Here is a 22,372-nt window from a genome sequence, read left to right as displayed (position 1 = left end):
AGAGACACACAGACACTCACAGAGACACCCACAGACACAGAGACACTCACACTCACAGAGACACTCACAGAGACACACACAGAGAGACACAGACAGAGAGAGACAGACAGACAAAATCTCCCTCGTCCGTCAGGGACACGTTAGACAGAGCCAGAGACAGCGTTGTAGAGTTCCATAGCAGCAGAGAGACACGGGGGTCCTTCAGAGCTGAGACACAGACACAGAGACACAGAGAGACACACACAGAGACACTCACACTCACAGAGACACTCACACTCACAGAGACACTCACAGAGACACACACACACAGAGACGCTCACAGAGACACACAGAGAGACACAGACAGAGAGAGACAGACAGACAAAATCTCCCTCGTCCGTCAGGGACACGTTAGACAGAGCCAGAGACAGCGTTGTAGAGTTCCATAGCAGCAGAGAGACACGGGGGTCCTTCAGAGCTGAGACACAGACACAGAGACACAGAGAGACACACACAGAGACACTCACACTCACAGAGACACTCACACTCACAGAGACACTCACAGAGACACACACACACAGAGACGCTCACAGAGACACACAGAGAGACACAGACAGAGAGAGACAGACAGACAAAATCTCCCTCGTCCGTCAGGGACACGTTAGACAGAGCCAGAGACAGCGTTGTAGAGTTCCATAGCAGCAGAGAGACACGGGGGTCCTTCAGAGCTGAGACACAGAGACACAGACACATAGAGACACAGAGAGAGACACTCACAGAGACAGTCACAGACACTCACAGAGACAGTCACAGAGACACTCACAGACACACAGACACAGAGACACTCACACAGAGACACACACAGAGACACTCACACTCACAGAGACACTCACAGAGAGAGACACACACAGAGAGATACACATAGACACATAGAGACACTCACAGAGACACACAGAGACACTCACACTCACAAAGACACTCACAGAGACACAGACACACAGAGACACACACAGAGACACACACACACAGAGACACTCACAGAGACACAGACACACAGAGACACACACAGAGACACACACACACAGAGACACACACAGAGACACACACAGAGACACAGAGAAACACACACAGAGACACACACACACAGAGACACTCACACACAGAGACACACAGAGAGACACAGACAGAGACAGACAGACAAAATCTCCCTCGTCCGTCAGGGACACGTTAGACAGAGCCAGAGACAGCGTTGTAGAGTTCCATAGCAGCAGAGAGACACGGGGGTCCTTCAGAGCTGAGACACACAGACACAGAGACACACAGAGACACAGAGACACACAGACACTCACAGAGAGAGACACAGAGACACTCACAGAGACACCCACAGACACAGAGACACTCACAGAGACACTCACAGAGATACACACAGAAACACTCACACACACAGAGACACACAGAGAGACACACAGACACTCACAGAGACACACAGAGAGACACAGACAGAGAGAGACAGGCAGACAAAATCTCCCTCGTCCGTCAGGGACACGTTAGACAGAGCCAGAGACAGCGTTGTAGAGTTCCATAGCAGCAGAGAGACACGGGGGTCCTTGAGAGCTGAGACACAGAGACACAGAGACAAACACACACAGAGACACACACAGAGACACACAGAGACACACACAGAGACACACACAGAGACAAACACACACAGAGACACACACACACAGAGACACACACAGAAACACCCACAGACACAGAGACACTCACATAGACACTCACACTCACAGAGACACACACAGAAACACAGACACACAGAGACACACAGAGACACACAGAGACACTCACAGAGACACAGAGAGACACACACAGAGACACTCACACTCACAGAGACACTCACACTCACAGAGACACTCACAGAGACACACACACACAGAGACGCTCACAGAGACACACAGAGAGACACAGACAGAGAGAGACAGGCAGACAAAATCTCCCTCGTCCGTCAGGGACACGTTAGACAGAGCCAGAGACAGCGTTGTAGAGTTCCATAGCAGCAGAGAGACACGGGGGTCCTTCAGAGCTGAGACACACAGACACAGAGACACTCAGACACTCACAGAGACACACACAGACACAGAGACACACAGACACACACAGAGAGACACTCACATAGACACTCACACTCACAGAGACACTCACACTCACAGAGACACTCACACTCACAGAGACACTCACAGAGACACACACTCACAGAGACACTCACAGAGACACACACACACACACAGACACTCACAGAGACACACAGAGAGACACAGACAGAGAGACACAGACAGACAAAATCTCCCTCGTCCGTCAGGGACACGTTAGACAGAGCCAGAGACAGCGTTGTAGAGTTCCATAGCAGCAGAGAGACACGGGGGTCCTTCAGAGCTGAGACACAGAGACACAGAGACACTCAGACACACACAGAGACACACACAGAGACACACAGAGACACACACACAGAGACACACAGAGAGAGACAGACAGAGAGACACATAGAGACACAGAGACACACAGAGACACACACAGAGACACAGAGACACTCACAGGGACACTCACAGAGACACACACACAGAGACACACAGAGAGACACTCACAGAGAGACACAGACAGACAAAGTCTCCCTCGTCCGTCAGGGACACGTTAGACAGAGCCAGAGACAGCGTTGTAGAGTTCCATAGCAGCAGAGAGACACGGGGGTCCTTCAGAGCTGAGACACACAGACACAGAGACACTCAGACACTCACAGAGACACACACAGACACAGAGACACACAGACACACACAGAGAGACACTCACATAGACACTCACACTCACAGAGACACTCACACTCACAGAGACACTCACAGAGACACACACTCACAGAGACACTCACAGAGACACACACTCACAGAGACACTCACAGAGACACACACACACACAGAGACACTCACAGAGACACACAGAGAGACACAGACAGAGAGAGACTGACAGACAAAATCTCCCTCGTCCGTCAGGGACACGTTAGACAGAGCCAGAGACAGCGTTGTAGAGTTCCATAGCAGCAGAGAGACACGGGGGTCCTTCAGAGCTGAGACACACAGACACAGAGACACTCAGACACTCACAGAGACACTCACAGAGACACTCACAGAGACACACACTCACAGAGACACTCACAGAGACACTCACACTCACAGAGACACTCACAGAGACACACACTCACAGACACACACACAGAGACACACACACACAGAGACACCCACAGAGACACACAGAGAGACACACACAGAGAGACACAGACAGACAAAATCTCCCTCGTCCGTCAGGGACACGTTAGACAGAGCCAGAGACAGCGTTGTAGAGTTCCATAGCAGCAGAGAGACACGGGGGTCCTTCAGAGCTGAGACACAGACACACAGAGACACACAGACACAGAGACACACAGAGACACACACAGAGACACACAGACACACACAGAGACACACAGAGACACACACAAAGACACTCACAGAGACTCACAGAAACACCCACAGACACAGAGACACTCACAGAGACACACACTCACAGAGACACACACACACAGAGACACCCACAGAGACACACAGAGAGACACAGACAGAGAGAGACAGACAAAATCTCCCTCGTCCGTCAGGGACACGTTAGACAGAGCCAGAGACAGCGTTGTAGAGTTCCATAGCAGCAGAGAGACACGGGGTCCTTCAGAGCTGAGACACAGACACACAGAGACACTCAGACACTCACAGAGACACCCACAGACACAGAGACACACACACTCACAGAGACACACAGAGACACAGAAAGAGACACTCAGAGAGATACACACACACAGAGAGACACAGACAGAGAGACACAGGCAGACAAAATCTCCCTCGTCCGTCAGGGACACGTTAGACAGAGCCAGAGACAGCGTTGTAGAGTTCCATAGCAGCAGAGAGACACGGGGGTCCTTCAGAGCTGAGACACAGACACAGAGACACTCAGACACACACAGAGACACACACAGACACACACAGAGACACACACACAGAGACACACAGAGAGAGACAGACACACAGAGACACACACAGACACAGAGACACTCACACTCACAGAGACACTCACAGAGACACAGACAGAGACACTCACAGAGACACACAGAGAGACACAGACAGAGAGACACAGACAGACAAAATCTCCCTCGTCCGTCAGGGACACGTTAGACAGAGCCAGAGACAGCGTTGTAGAGTTCCATAGCAGCAGAGAGACACGGGGTCCTTCAGAGCTGAGACACACAGACACAGAGACACTCAGACACTCACAGAGACACACACAGACACAGAGACACACAGACACACACAGAGAGACACTCACATAGACACTCACACTCACAGAGACACTCACACTCACAGAGACACTCACACTCACAGAGACACTCACAGAGACACACACTCAGAGAGACACTCACAGAGACACTCACACACACAGAGACACTCACAGAGACACACAGAGAGACACAGACAGAGAGAGACTGACAGACGAAATCTCCCTCGTCCGTCAGGGACACGTTAGACAGAGCCAGAGACAGCGTTGTAGAGTTCCATAGCAGCAGAGAGACACGGGGTCCTTCAGAGCTGAGACACAGAGACACACAGAGACAAACACACACAGAGACACACACACAGAGACACACACAGAGACACTCACAGAAACACCCACAGACACAGAGACACTCACATAGACACTCACACTCACAGAGACATTCACAGAGACACACAGAGAAACACTCACAGAAACACCCACAGACACAGAGACACTCACATAGACACTCACACTCACAGAGACACTCACAGAAACACAGACACACAGAAAGACACGGAGAGACACACACACAGAGACACACACAGAGACACACACACAGAGAGACACACACAGAGAGAGACAGACAGACAAAATCTCCCTCGTCCGTCAAGGACACGTTAGACAGAGCCAGAGACAGCGTTGTAGAGTTCCATAGCAGCAGAGAGACACGGGGGTCCTTGAGAGCTGAGACACAGACACAGAGACACACACAGAGACACACAGAGACACACACAGAGACACACACAGAGACACACAGAGACACACAGAGACAGACAGAGAGACACACACAGAGACACTCACAGAGACACCCACAGACACAGACACAGAGACACTCACACTCACAGAGACACTCACAGAGACACAGACATACAGAGAGACACAGAGACACTCACAGAGACACACAGAGACACACACAGAGAGAGACAGACAGAGACAGAGACACAGAGACACACAGAGAGACACACAGAGACACACAGAGAGAGACACACAGAGAGACAGACACACAGACAGAGAGACACACAGAGAGACACACACAGAGAGACACAGAGACAGAGACACACAGAGACACACACAGAGACAGAGACACACACACAGAGACACACAGAGAGACACAGAGAGACACACAGAGAGACACACAGAGAGACACACACAGAGAGACACACAGAGACAAACAGAGACAGAGACACACACACAGAGACACACACACAGAGACACACAGAGAGACACACACAGAGAGACACACACAGAGACACACACACAGAGACACACACAAAGAGACACACAGAGACACACACAAAGAGACACACAGAGACACACACAAAGAGACACACAGAGACACACACAGAGACAGCGAGACACACACAGAGACAGACACACAGAGAGACACACACAGAGAGACACACAGAGAGACACACAGAGAGACACACACAGAGAGACACACAGAGACAGAGAGAGACAGAGACACACACACAGAGACAGAGAGAGACAGAGACACACACAGAGACACAGAGACACACACACAGACACACAGAGACACACAGAGAGACACACACAGAGACACACAGAGACACACAGAGACAGAGACACACAGAGAGACACACACAGAGACACACACAGACACACAGACAGACACACACAGAGAGACACAGAGACACACAGAGACAGAGACACACAGAGAGACACACACAGAGACACACACAGACACACACAGAGAGACACACACAGTGAGACACACACACAGTGAGACACAGAGAGACACACACAGAGAGACACACACAGAGACACACACACAGAGACACACACAGAGACACACAGAGACACACACAAAGAGACACACAGAGACACACACAGAGACAGCGAGACACACACAGAGACAGACACACAGAGAGACACACAGAGAGACACACACAGAGAGACACACAGAGAGACACACAGAGAGACACACAGAGACACACAGAGACAGAGACACACAGAGAGACACACACAGAGACACACACAGACACACAGACAGACACACACAGAGAGACACACACAGAGAGACACACAGAGAGACACACAGAGACACACAGAGACAGAGACACACAGAGAGACACACACAGAGACACACACAGACACACAGACAGACACACACAGAGAGACACACACAGAGAGACAGAGCTGAATGTGTCTCACCCTTGGTGCTCTGGAAGTACAGAGAGACACACACAGAGAGACAGACACACACAGAGACACACAGAGAGACACACACTCAGAGATACACACAGAGACACACAGAGAGACAGAGACACACAGAGACACACAGAGACAGAGAGACACAGCTGTCTGTGTCTCACCCTTGGTGCTCTGGAAGTACAGAGAGACACACAGAGAGACACAGAGACAGAGAGACAGAGACACAGAGAGACAGAGACAGAGAGACAGAGACACACAGAGAGAGACACAGAGACAGAGACAGAGAGACAGAGACAGAGAGACAGAGACAGAGAGACAGAGACAGAGAGACAGAGACAGAGAGACAGAGACACAGAGACAGAGACACAGAGACAGAGACAGAGAGACACAGACAGAGAGACAGAGAGACAGACACAGACAGAGAGACACAGACAGAGAGACACAGACAGAGAGACACAGACAGAGAGACACAGACAGAGAGACACAGACAGAGAGACACAGACAGAGAGACACACACAGAGAGAGACAGACAGAGAGACACATAGAGACACACAGAGACACAGAGACACACAGAGACACACACAGAGACACAAAGACACTCACAGAGACACTCACAGAGACACACACAGAGACACACACACAGACACTCACAGAGACACACACACAGAGACACTCACAGAGACACACACAGCCACACAGAGACACACACAGAGAGACACACACAGAGAGACACAGAGAGACACACAGAGACACAGACACACAGAGAGACACAGACACACACAGAGACACACAGACACACAGACACAGAGACACACAGACACACAGACACACCCACAGAAACACACACACAGAGACACTCACACTCACAGAGACACACACAGACACACAGAGACACACAGACACACACAGAGACACACAGACACTCACAGAGACACCCACAGACACAGAGACACTCACACTCACAGAGACACTCACAGAGACACACACAGAGAGACACAGACAGAGAGAGACTGACAGACAAAATCTCCCTCGTCCGTCAGGGACACGTTAGACAGAGCCAGAGACAGCGTTGTAGAGTTCCATAGCAGCAGAGAGACACGGGGGTCCTTCAGAGCTGAGACACAGAGACACAGAGACACACAGAGACACAGAGAGAGACACTCAGAGAGATACACACACACAGAGAGACACTCACAGAGAGAGACAGGCAGACAAAATCTCCCTCGTCCGTCAGGGACACGTTAGACAGAGCCAGAGACAGCGTTGTAGAGTTCCATAGCAGCAGAGAGACACGGGGTCCTTCAGAGCTGAGACACACAGACACAGAGACACTCAGACACTCACAGAGACACACACAGACACAGAGACACACAGACACACACAGAGAGACACTCACATAGACACTCACACTCACAGAGACACTCACACTCACAGAGACACTCACACTCACAGAGACACTCACAGAGACACACACTCAGAGAGACACTCACAGAGACACTCACACACACAGAGACACTCACAGAGACACACAGAGAGACACAGACAGAGAGAGACTGACAGACGAAATCTCCCTCGTCCGTCAGGGACACGTTAGACAGAGCCAGAGACAGCGTTGTAGAGTTCCATAGCAGCAGAGAGACACGGGGTCCTTCAGAGCTGAGACACAGAGACACACAGAGACAAACACACACAGAGACACACACACAGAGACACACACAGAGACACTCACAGAAACACCCACAGACACAGAGACACTCACATAGACACTCACACTCACAGAGACATTCACAGAGACACACAGAGAAACACTCACAGAAACACCCACAGACACAGAGACACTCACATAGACACTCACACTCACAGAGACACTCACAGAAACACAGACACACAGAAAGACACGGAGAGACACACACACAGAGACACACACAGAGACACACACACAGAGAGACACACACAGAGAGAGACAGACAGACAAAATCTCCCTCGTCCGTCAAGGACACGTTAGACAGAGCCAGAGACAGCGTTGTAGAGTTCCATAGCAGCAGAGAGACACGGGGGTCCTTGAGAGCTGAGACACAGAGACACACAGAGACACACACAGAGACACACAGAGACACACACAGAGACACACACAGAGACACACAGAGACACACAGAGACAGACAGAGAGACACACACAGAGACACTCACAGAGACACCCACAGACACAGACACAGAGACACTCACACTCACAGAGACACTCACAGAGACACAGACATACAGAGAGACACAGAGACACTCACAGAGACACACAGAGACACACACAGAGAGAGACAGACAGAGACAGAGACACAGAGACACACAGAGAGACACACAGAGACACACAGAGAGAGACACACAGAGAGACAGACACACAGACAGAGAGACACACAGAGAGACACACACAGAGAGACACAGAGACAGAGACACACAGAGACACACACAGAGACAGAGACACACACACAGAGACACACAGAGAGACACAGAGAGACACACAGAGAGACACACAGAGAGACACACACAGAGAGACACACAGAGACAAACAGAGACAGAGACACACACACAGAGACACACACACAGAGACACACAGAGAGACACACACAGAGAGACACACACAGAGACACACACACAGAGACACACACAAAGAGACACACAGAGACACACACAAAGAGACACACAGAGACACACACAAAGAGACACACAGAGACACACACAGAGACAGCGAGACACACACAGAGACAGACACACAGAGAGACACACACAGAGAGACACACAGAGAGACACACAGAGAGACACACACAGAGAGACACACAGAGACAGAGAGAGACAGAGACACACACACAGAGACAGAGAGAGACAGAGACACACACAGAGACACAGAGACACACACACAGACACACAGAGACACACAGAGAGACACACACAGAGACACACAGAGACACACAGAGACAGAGACACACAGAGAGACACACACAGAGACACACACAGACACACAGACAGACACACACAGAGAGACACAGAGACACACAGAGACAGAGACACACAGAGAGACACACACAGAGACACACACAGACACACACAGAGAGACACACACAGTGAGACACACACACAGTGAGACACAGAGAGACACACACAGAGAGACACACACAGAGACACACACACAGAGACACACACAAAGAGACACACAGAGACACACACAAAGAGACACACAGAGACACACACAGAGACAGCGAGACACACACAGAGACAGACACACAGAGAGACACACAGAGAGACACACACAGAGAGACACACAGAGAGACACACAGAGAGACACACAGAGACACACAGAGACAGAGACACACAGAGAGACACACACAGAGACACACACAGACACACAGACAGACACACACAGAGAGACACACACAGAGAGACACACAGAGAGACACACAGAGACACACAGAGACAGAGACACACAGAGAGACACACACAGAGACACACACAGACACACAGACAGACACACACAGAGAGACACACACAGAGAGACAGAGCTGAATGTGTCTCACCCTTGGTGCTCTGGAAGTACAGAGAGACACACACAGAGAGACAGAGACACACACAGAGACACACAGAGAGACACACACTCAGAGATACACACAGAGACACACAGAGAGACAGAGACACACAGAGACACACAGAGACAGAGAGACACAGCTGTCTGTGTCTCACCCTTGGTGCTCTGGAAGTACAGAGAGACACACAGAGAGACACAGAGACAGAGAGACAGAGACACAGAGAGACAGAGACAGAGAGACAGAGACACACAGAGAGAGACACAGAGACAGAGACAGAGAGACAGAGACAGAGAGACAGAGACAGAGAGACAGAGACACAGAGACAGAGACACAGAGACAGAGACAGAGAGACACAGCTGTCTGTGTCTCACCCTTGGTGCTCTAGAAGTAGAGAGTCACACACACACAGAGAGAGACACACACACACACACAGACACACAGAGACACACACAGAGAGACACACACAGAGAGACACACACAGAGACACACACACAGAGACACACACAGAGAGACAGAGAGACACAGCTGTCTGTGTCTCACCCTTGGTGCTTTGGAAGTAGAGAGTCACACACAGAGAGTCACACACAGAGACACACACACACAGACACACACAGAGACACACACAGACACACACAGAGAGACAGAGAGACAGACAGAGCTGAATGTGTCTCACCCTTGGTGCTCTGGAAGTAGAGAGTCACACACAGAGAGTCACACACAGAGAGACACACACAGAGACACACACAGAGACACACAGAGACACACACAGAGAGACACACACAGAGAGACACAGATAGACAGAGACAGAGTTGTCTGTGTCTCACCCGTGGTGCTCTGGAAGTAGAGAGTCACACACAGAGAGACACACAGAGAGACACACAGACAGAGAGACACACAGACAGAGAGACAGAGACAGAGACACACAGAGAGAGACACACAGAGAGACAGAGAGACACACAGAGAGACACACACAGAGACAGAGACACAGAGACAGAGACACACAGAGAGACAGATAGACACAGACACACAGATAGACAGAGAGATAGAGAGACAGAGACACAGATAGACACACAGACAGACACAGCTGTCTGTGTGTCACCCTTGGTGCTCTGGAAGTAGAGAGTCACACACAGAGACACACAGAGAGACACACACACACAGATAGACACACAGAGAGACAGAGCTGTCTGTGTCTCACCCTTGGTGCTCTGGAAGTAGAGAGTCACACACACAGAGAGACACACACAGAGACAGAGACACACACAGAGACACACAGAGAGACACACACAGACACACAGAGAGACACACAGAGACACACACAGAGTCACACACAGAGACACACAGAGACACACACAGAGAGACAGACACACAGACACAGAGAGACACAGAGACACACACAGAGACACACAGAGACACACACAGAGACAGAGACACAGAGACACAGAGTCACACACAGAGACACACACAGAGAGACACACACAGAGAGACACAGAGACAGAGACACAGAGACACAGAGTCACACACAGAGACACACACAGAGAGACACACACACAGAGACAGAGAGACAGAGACAGAGAGACACAGACAGAGAGACACAGACAGAGAGACACACAGCTGTCTGTGTCTCACCCTTGGTGCTCTGGAAGTAGAGAGACACACACAGAGACAGAGACACACACAGAGACACAGAGAGACACACACAGAGGGACAGAGAGACACACACAGAGAGACAGAGCTGTCTGTGTCTCACCCTTGGTGCTCTGGAAGTAGAGAGTCACACACACACACAGAGACACAGAGAGAGACAGATAGACACAGAGACACACAGAGACAGACAGAGCTGTCTGTGTCTCACCCTTGGTGCTCTGGAAGTAGAGAGTCACACACAGAGACACACACAGAGAGACACACAGAGACACACACACAGAGAGACAGACACACACAGAGACAGAGAGACAGAGAGACACACAGCTGTCTGTGTCTCACCCTTGGTGCTCTGGAAGTAGAGAGTCACACACACAGAGAGACACACAGAGACACACACAGAGACACACACACACACAGAGACACACGGAGAGACACACACACAGAGACAGAGAGACACAGAGACAGAGCTGTCTGTGTCTCACCCTTGGTGCTCTGGAAGTAGAGAGTCACACACACAGAGAGACACACAGAGACACACACACACACACACAGAGACACACAGAGACACACAGAGAGACACACACACAGAGACAGAGAGACACAGAGACAGAGCTGTCTGTGTCTCACCCTTGGTGCTCTGGAAGTAGAGAGTCACACACACAGAGAGACACACAGAGACACACACACACACACACAGAGACACACAGAGACACACAGAGAGACACACACACAGAGACAGAGAGACACAGAGACAGAGCTGTCTGTGTCTCACCCTTGGTGCTCTGGAAGTAGAGAGTCACACACACAGAGAGACACACAGAGACACACACAGAGACACACACACACACAGAGACACACAGAGAGACACACACACAGAGACAGAGAGACACAGAGACAGCTGTCTGTGTCTCACCCTTGGTGCTCTGGAAGTAGAGAGTCACACACAGAGACACACACAGAGACACACACAGACACACACAGAGAGACACACACACAGACACAGAGACAGACACACAGAGAGACAGAGACACAGAGAGACACACAGCTGATTGTGTCTCACCCTTGGTGCTTTGGAAGTAGAGAGTCTGTCTCTGGGGGCTTGCCCACTGCATAGGGGCCGAGTCCGGATTGTCGGACACGGAGCAACTCAGCGTAGCCGTCTCTCCCACAAACACCGTGTCTCCTCTCGCCCACACGGACAACGGTGGTGCTGTCAGAGACACGGGGAGAGAGACACGGGGAGACATGGGGAGAGAGAGAGACACGGGGAGAGAGAGAGACACGGGGAGAGACACACGGGGAGAGAGACACGGGGAGAGAGACACGGGGAGAGAGAGAGAGACGGGGAGACACGGGGAGAGAGACACGGGGAGAGAGAGAGACACGGGGAGAGACACACGGGGAGAGAGACACGGGGAGAGAGAGAGAGACAGAGAGAGACACGGGGAGACACGGGGAGAGAGACACGGGGAGAGAGAGAGAGACACGGGGAGAGAGACACGGGGAGAGAGAGAGACACGGGGTGAGAGAGAGACACGGGGAGAGACACGGGGTGAGAGAGACACGGGGTGAGAGAGACACGGGGTGAGAGAGACACGGGGTGAGAGAGACACGGGGAGAGAGACACGGGGAGAGAGACACGGGGAGAGAGACACGGGGAGAGAGACACGGGGAGAGAGACACGGGGAGAGAGAGACACGGGGAGACATGGGGAGAGAGAGAGAGAGACACGGGGAGAGAGACACGGGGAGAGAGAGAGAGAGAGACACGGGGAGAGAGACACGGGGAGAGAGAGACACGGGGAGAGAGAGAGAGAGAGACGGGGAGACACGGGGAGAGAGAGACACGGGGAGACACGGGGAGACACGGGGAGAGAGACACGGGGAGACACGGGGAGAGAGACACGAGGAGACACGGGGAGAGAGAGACACGAGGAGAGAGACACGGGGAGACATGGGGAGAGAGACACGGAGAGACATGGGGAGAGAGACACGGGGAGAGACACGGGGAGAGAGACACGGGGAGAGAGAGACACGGGGAGACACGGGGAGAGAGACACGGGAGAGAGAGAGAGACACGGGTGAGAGAGAGAGACACGGGGAGAGAGAGACACGGGGAGAGAGACACGGGGAGACATGGGGAGAGAGAGAGACACGGGGAGAGAGACACGGGGAGAGAGAGAGAGAGAGAGACACGGGGAGAGAGACACGGGGAGAGAGACACGGGGAGAGAGACACGGGGAGAGAGAGATGGGGAGAGAGAGACACGGGGAGAGAGACACGGGGAGACATGGGGAGAGAGAGAGAGAGACACGGGGAGAGAGACACGGGGAGAGAGAGAGAGAGAGACACGGGGAGAGAGACACGGGGAGAGAGACACGGGGAGAGAGAGATGGGGAGAGAGAGACACGGGGAGAGAGACACGGGGAGACATGGGGAGAGAGAGAGAGAGACACGGGGAGAGAGACACGGGGAGAGAGAGAGAGAGAGACACGGGGAGAGAGACACGGGGAGAGAGACACGGGGAGAGAGAGATGGGGAGAGAGAGACACGGGGAGAGAGACACGGGGAGAGAGAGACACGGGGAGACATGGGGAGAGAGAGAGAGAGACACGGGGAGAGAGACACGGGGAGAGAGAGAGAGAGAGACACGGGGAGAGAGACACGGGGAGAGAGACACGGGGAGAGAGAGATGGGGAGAGAGAGACACGGGGAGAGAGACACGGGGAGACATGGGGAGAGAGAGAGAGAGACACGGGGAGAGAGACACGGGGAGAGAGAGAGAGAGACACGGGGAGAGAGACACGGGGAGAGAGACACGGGGAGAGAGAGATGGGGAGAGAGAGACACGGGGAGAGAGACACGGGGAGAGAGAGACACGGGGAGACATGGGGAGAGAGAGAGAGAGACACGGGGAGAGAGACACGGGGAGAGAGAGAGAGAGAGACACGGGGAGAGAGACACGGGGAGAGAGAGACACGGGGAGAGAGAGAGAGAGAGACGGGGAGAGAGAGACACGGGGAGAGAGAGAGAGAGACACGGGGAGAGAGAGAGACACGGGGTGAGAGAGAGACACGGGGAGAGAGAGACACGGGGAGAGAGAGAGAGACACGGGGAGACACGGGGAGAGAGAGACACGGGGAGACACGGGGAGAGAGACACGAGGAGACACGGGGAGAGAGAGACACGGGGAGAGAGACACGGGGAGACATGGGGAGAGAGACACGGAGAGACATGGGGAGAGAGACACGGGGAGAGACACGGGGAGAGAGCGACACGGGGAGAGAGAGACACGGGGAGAGAGAGAGAGACACGGGGAGAGAGAGAGACACGGGGTGAGAGAGAGAGACACGGGGAGAGAGAGACACGGGGAGAGAGAGACACGGGGAGAGAGAGACACGGGGAGAGAGAGACACGGGGAGAGAGAGACACGGGGAGAGAGAGACACGGGGAAAGAGAGACACGGGGAAAGAGAGACACGGGGAGAGACACGGGGAGAGAGAGACACGGGGAGAGAGAGAGAGACACGGGGAGAGAGAGACACGGGGAGAGAGACACGGGGAGACACGGGGAGAGAGAGCCACGGGGAGAGAGAGACACGGGGAGAGAGAGAGACACAGTGAGAGAGACACGGGGAGAGAGAGACACGGGGAGACACGGTGTGAGAGACACGGGGAGAGAGAGACACGGGGAGAGAGAGACACGGAGAGAGAGAGACACGGGGAGAGAGAGAGAGACACGGGGAGAGAGAGACACGGGGAGAGAGAGACACGGGGAGAGACAAGGGGAGAGACACGGGGAGAGAGAGACACGGGGAGAGAGAGAGAGACACGGGGAGAGAGAGACACGGGGAGAGAGAGAGAGACACGGGGAGAGAGACACGGGGAGACACGGGGAGAGAGAGACACGGGGAGAGAGAGACACGGGGAGAGAGAGACACGGGGAGAGACACGGGGAGAGAGAGACACGGGGAGAGAGAGACACGGGGAGAGAGAGAGAGACACGGGGAGAGAGAGCCACGGGGAGAGAGAGACACGGGGAGAGAGAGAGACACAGTGAGAGAGACACGGGGAGAGAGAGACACGGGGAGAGAGAGACACGGGGAGAGAGAGAGAGACACGGGGAGAGAGAGACACGGGGAGAGAGAGAGAGACACGGGGAGAGAGAGACACGGGGAGAGAGAGACACGGGGAGAGACAAGGGGAGAGACACGGGGAGAGAGAGAGAGAGACACGGGGAGAGAGACACGGGGAGAGAGACACGGGGAGAGAGACACGGGGAGAGAGACACGGGGAGAGAGAGACACGGGGAGAGAGAGACACGGGGAGAGAGAGAGACACGGGGGGAGAGAGACACGGGGAGAGAGAGACACGGGGAGAGAGAGACACGGTGTGAGAGACACGGGGAGACATGGGGAGAGAGACACGGAGAGACATGGGGAGAGAGACACGGGGAGAGACACGGGGAGAGAGAGACACGGGGAGAGAGAGAGACACGGGGAGAGAGAGAGACACGGGGTGAGAGAGAGAGACACGGGGTGAGAGAGACACGGGGAGAGAGAGACACGGGGAGAGAGAGACACGGGGAGAGAGAGACACGGGGAGAGAGAGACACGGGGAGAGAGAGACACGGGGAGAGAGAGACACGGGGAGAGAGAGACACGGGGAAAGAGAGACACGGGGAAAGAGAGACACGGGGAGAGACACGGGGAGAGAGAGACACGGGGAGAGAGAGAGAGACACGGGGAGAGAGAGACACGGGGAGAGAGACACGGGGAGACACGGGGAGAGAGAGCCACGGGGAGAGAGAGACACGGGGAGAGAGAGAGACACAGTGAGAGAGACACGGGGAGAGAGAGACACGGGGAGACACGGTGTGAGAGACACGGGGAGAGACAGACACGGGGAGAGAGAGACACGGAGAGAGAGAGAGACACGGGGAGAGAGAGACACGGGGAGAGAGAGAGAGACACGGGGAGAGAGAGACACGGGGAGAGAGAGACACGGGGAGAGACAAGGGGAGAGACACGGGGAGAGAGAGACACGGGGAGAGAGAGAGAGACACGGGGAGAGAGAGACACGGGGAGAGAGAGAGAGACACGGGGAGAGAGACACGGGGAGACACGGGGAGAGAGAGACACGGGGAGAGAGAGACACGGGGAGAGAGAGACACGGGGAGAGAGAGACACGGGGAGAGAGAGAGACACGGGGAGAGAGAGACACGGGGGGAGAGAGACACGGGGAGAGAGAGACACGGGGAGAGAGAGAGACACGGGGAGAGACACGGGGTGAGAGAGACACGGGGTGAGAGAGAGACACGGGGAGAGACACGGGGTGAGAGAGACACGGGGTGAGAGAGACACGGGGTGAGAGAGACACGGGGTGAGAGAGACACGGGGTGAGAGACACACTCACCCATCCACTCACCCACCAACTCACCAATTCATTCACCCACTCACCCACCTGTACCACCCACTGTGCCAGGCTAGGTGCACCAGCTGTGCCCCCCATTGTGCCAACCTGCTGTGCTTTAGCCACCCAGTGCTCCGCTCGTTGTTGTGAGCGTCGCTCCTCCGCCCTCCGATGTTGTTGGAGGGCGACTGCCTCCAGCTGCCCAGCAGCGTCCTTAAGGTGCACCTAGCCTGGCACTGCCAAGCAGACTCCTCTAGGTGCACCTAGCCTGGCACTGCCCACAGAGGCCGATCTTGACACCGCTGGTACCAGTCATCGGCAAGTCCAATCAGCTCCACGCCCTCCTGTACCACATCACTCCATCTCTTCTCTAGCCCGTGTCACCCATACACTCACTCCCTCACCCACTCACTCAGCCACTCACCTAGTCACTCACCTAGTCACTCACCCACTCACTCACGTAGTCACTCACCTAGTCACTCACCCACTCACTCACGTAGTCACTCACCTAGTCACTCACCCACTCACTCCCTCACCCACGCACTCACTCAGCCACTCACCTAGTCACTCACCCACTCACTCCCTCACCCACTCACTCACTCAGCCACTCACCTAGTCACTCACCTAGTCACTCACCCACTCACTCACTCAGCCACTCACCTAGTCACTCACCTAGTCACTCACCCACTAACTTACTCACTCATCCATTCACCCACTAACCCACTCACTCATCCACTCACTAACCCACTCACAAACTCACTCACCCACTCACTCACTCACAAACTCAGCCACTCACCCATCAGCTCCATCTCATCTTCAGCCCGTGTCACCAACTAACCCACCCACCCACCCACTCAGCCACTCACCTAGTCACTCACCCACTCACTCATCCACTCACCCACTAACCCACTCACTCACCCACTCACTCACCCACTCACCCATTCACTCACCCACTAACCCACTCACTCACCCACTCACTCACCCACTCACTCACCCACTCACCCATTCACTCACTCACTCACCCACACACTCACCCACTCCCACACTCACTCACCCACTTACTCACCTACTCACTCACTCACATACACACATACACACTCACTCACATACACACATACACACTCACTCACATACACACACATACACACTCACATACACGCTCACTCACTCACCCAATCACTGATGCAGTGGCTGGGCATGCAGGCGACATGACCCAGCCAGCGCAGGCTTGCCTACCGGAGGAGATCACACACTCACTCACACTCACTCATCACTAACCCACTCATCACTAACCCACTCAACCACACACCCACTAACCAGCCACTCAGCCACTCACTCACCCACTCACTCAGCCACTCACTCACTCACCCACTCACTCACTCACCCACTCACTCACTCAATCAGCCACTCACTCACCCACCCACCCACTCACCCACCCACCCACTCACCCACCCACCCACTCACCCACCCACTCACTCACCCACTCACTCACTCTCACTCATCACTAACCCACTCACCCACTAACTCACTCAGCCACACACCCACTCACCCACGAACCAGCCACACACCCATTCAGCCACTCACCCACTCAGCCACCCACTCAGCCACCCACTCAGCCACCCACTCAGCCACTCACTCACCCACTCACTCATCTACTCACCCACTTACTCACCAACACACTCACCCACTCACTCACCGACTCACACACTCACACACTCACTCACTTACTCACTCACTCACACACTCATTCACTCATCCACCCACTCACTCACCCATCCACCCACTCACTCACCCACCCACCCACTCACTCACCCACCCACTCACTCACTCACCCACTCACTCACTCACCCACCCACTCAGCCACTCACTCACCCACTCACTCACCCACTCACCCACTCACTCACCCACTCACCCACTCACTCAGCCACTCACTCACCCACTCAGCCACTCACTCACCCACTCACTCACCCACTCACTCACCCACCCACTCACCCACTCACTCACCCACCCACCCACCCACTCACTCACTCACCCACCCACCCACTCACTCACCCACTCACTCACCCACTCACTCACCCACTCACTCACTCACCCACCCACTCATTCACTCATCCACCCACTCACTCAGCCACTCACTCACCCACTCAGCCACTCACTCAGCCACTCACTCAGCCACTCACTCACCCACTCACTCACTCACCCACCTACCCACTCACCCACCCACTCAGCCACTCACTCACTCACCCACTCACCCACCCACTCACTCACCCACTCACCCACTCACTCACCCACTCACTCACCCACTCACCCACCTACCCACTCACTCATCCAATCCGGACAGAGTGGCTGGACATGCAGGCTACGTGACCCAGCCAGTGCAGCCTGCCGGAGGCGATCACCACCACCACCATCATCATCACAACCATCACCACCATCACCACCATCATCACCACCATCACCACCATCATCACCACCACCATCACCACCATCATCATCACCACCACCATCATCACCACCACCATCACCACCACCATCACCACCACCATCACCACCACCACCATTCATCACCACCACCACCACCATCATCACCACCATCACCACCACCATCATCACCACCATCACCACCACCACCATCATCATCACCACCATCACCACCATCACCACCATCATCATCATCACCACCACCATCACCACCACCATCATCATCACCACCACCACCATCACCACCACCATTCATCACCACCATCATCATCACCACCATCACCACCACCATCACCACCACCATCACCACCACCACCATTCATCACCACCACCACCACCATCATCACCACCATCACCATCACCACCATCACTACCATCATCATCATCATCACCACCACCATCACCACCATCACCACCATCATCATCATGACCATTCATCACCACCACCATCACCACCACCCCCATCATCATCACCACCATTACCACCATCATCATCATCACCACCACCATCACCACCATCACCACCATCATCATCACCATCACCACCATCACCACCACCACATTTCATCACCACCACCACCCCCATCACCACCATCACCACCACCCCCATCATCATCACCACCACCCCCATCATCACCACCATCACCACCGCCATCACCACCATTACCATCACCACCATTCATCACCACCATCATCATCACCACCATCACCACCACCATCATCACCACCATCACCACCACCATCACCACCACCATCACCACCACCATCACCACCACCATCACCACCACCATCACCACCACCACCACCACCATCACAACCACCATCACCACCACCATCACCACCATCACCACCACCATCACCACCACCACCACCATCACCACCACCATCACCACCACCATCACCACCACCATCACCACCACCACCATTCATAATTATCACCACCATTCATCACCACCATTCATCACCACCACCATCACCACAATCACCACCACCATTCATCACCACCACCATCACCACCATTCATCACCACCACCACCATCACCACCATCACCACCACCACCATCACCACCACCATCACCACCACCACCATCACCACCATCACCACCACCACCATTCATAATTATCACCACCATTCATCACCACCACCACCCCCACAATCACCACCACCATCACCACCACAATCACCACCACCATTCATCATCATCACCACCACCATTACCACCATCATCACCACCACCATCATCATCACAATCACCATCACCCCCACCACCACCCCCACCATCACCACCCCCGCCATCACTCACCTTCAGTGGCAATCACCATCACCACAACCCCCATCATCATCATCACCACCACCACCATCACCACCACCATCACCACCACCATCACCACCATCACCACCACCATCATCACCATCACCACCACCATCACCACCATCACCACCACCATCACCACCACCATCACCACCATCACCACCACCATCACCACCACCATCACCACCATCACCATCACCACCACCACCATCACCACCACCATCATCACCACCACCACCACCATCACCACCGCCATTCATCACCACCATCACCACCATCACCATCACCACCACCATCACCACCATCACCACCACCACCAACACCACCACCATCACCACCACCACCATTCATAATTATCACCACCATTCATCACCACCATTCATCACCACCACCATCACCACCATCACCACCACCCCCATCACCACCATCACCACCACCATCACCACCACCATCACCACAATCACCACCCCCATCATCACCATCACCACCATCACCACCACCATCATCACCATCACCACCATCACCACCCCCATCATCACCATCACCACCATCACCACCCCCATCATCACCATCACCACCATCACCATCATCACCATCACCACAATCACCACCACCATTCATCATCATCACCACCATCACCACCACCATTACCATCACCACCACCATCATCATCACAATCACCATCACCCCCACCACCACCCCCACCATCACCACCCCCGCCATCACTCACCTTCAGTGGCAATCACCATCACCACAACCCCCATCATCACCATCACCACCACCATCACCACCGCCATCATCACCGTAGCTGACAATGGCTGATTTCCAGAGGGCGGGGATCCCCCAGGTGGGAATATGCTAATGAGCCGGAAGTGACCCCCACCCGCGCCCCACACACTCCCCCACCCCCGCCATCACTCAAACCCCACCCCCAAACTAATTTGCATAAAGACCGCCCACCGGAAGCTGTGGGGGCGTGGTCTGATCGATGTTTCGGCCACGCCCTCAGGCAAAAAAATATCCATCAGATATATCAATATCAGATATCACACCTGAAGATGACCGTTTGAGTTATGGTCGAAACGTCGTGAGAATTTTTTTTATTGTTTTATATATATTTTATTATTTTGTTGTTTCCCTTCAACGTGACTTTACCGAAAAAACTAAGAATATGAATTACTGCAGTCACGAAAGCTTTAAATCAAAATTAAAAAAATCTGTCAACGTTATAGAGATAAAAGAGATAAAGCTACCCCAGGTAGCCTCAAGCATGGTAGAAGGGGCAAGTGCAGTCACACAGACACAGATAAAGGTACCCCAGGTAACCTCTAGTAGGGCTGTAGGGGCAAGTGCAGTCAAACAGACACAGACAAAGCTACCCCAGGTAGCCTCTAGCGTGGTAGAAGGGGCAAGTGC

At 53.8% G+C, this 22,372-nt stretch overlaps 1 protein-coding gene across 7 annotated transcripts; it reads right to left on the bottom strand.

Moving 5' to 3' along the window:
• Positions 1-992: 992 nt before the first annotated feature.
• LOC142923820 (uncharacterized) lies at positions 993-21,818 on the bottom strand. 7 transcript variants are annotated; one of them, XM_076064800.1, is made up of 3 exons: positions 21,687-21,818; positions 12,813-12,962; positions 993-7,648 (listed from the first exon to the last, which is right to left on the bottom strand). In XM_076064800.1, exon 3 carries the CDS (start codon positions 7,075-7,077, stop codon positions 4,969-4,971), a length of 2,109 nt encoding a protein of 702 aa, XP_075920915.1. In that variant the 5' UTR covers positions 7,078-7,648; positions 12,813-12,962; positions 21,687-21,818; the 3' UTR covers positions 993-4,968. The 7 variants fall into 7 exon arrangements, 5 of the variants coding, with proteins under 5 accessions (XP_075920915.1, XP_075920914.1, XP_075920916.1 ...); XM_076064799.1 differs by lacking the exon at positions 21,687-21,818 and adding an exon at positions 20,948-21,024; XR_012940873.1 differs by lacking the exons at positions 993-7,648; positions 21,687-21,818 and adding exons at positions 7,655-8,190; positions 20,948-21,024.
• Positions 21,819-22,372: the final 554 nt, after the last annotated feature.

This window comes from Petromyzon marinus, unplaced genomic scaffold (genome assembly GCF_048934315.1).
Source record: "Petromyzon marinus isolate PM22_M1 ecotype Great Lakes invasive population unplaced genomic scaffold, UKy_Petmar_22M1.pri1.0 PM_Scaffold_74, whole genome shotgun sequence".
In the NCBI taxonomy this organism is placed as follows: domain Eukaryota; kingdom Metazoa; phylum Chordata; class Hyperoartia; order Petromyzontiformes; family Petromyzontidae; genus Petromyzon; species Petromyzon marinus.
Note: the sequence above shows the minus strand (reverse complement) of the source record. Positions and strands in the feature narration are given on the sequence as shown.

What these genes read in the sequence shown, in the direction of transcription:
- LOC142923820 (XM_076064800.1), bottom strand. Translation starts at nt 7,077, where the DNA reads ATGTGTCTCTCTGTCTGTCTCTCTCTGTGTGTGTCTCTCTGTCTGTGT.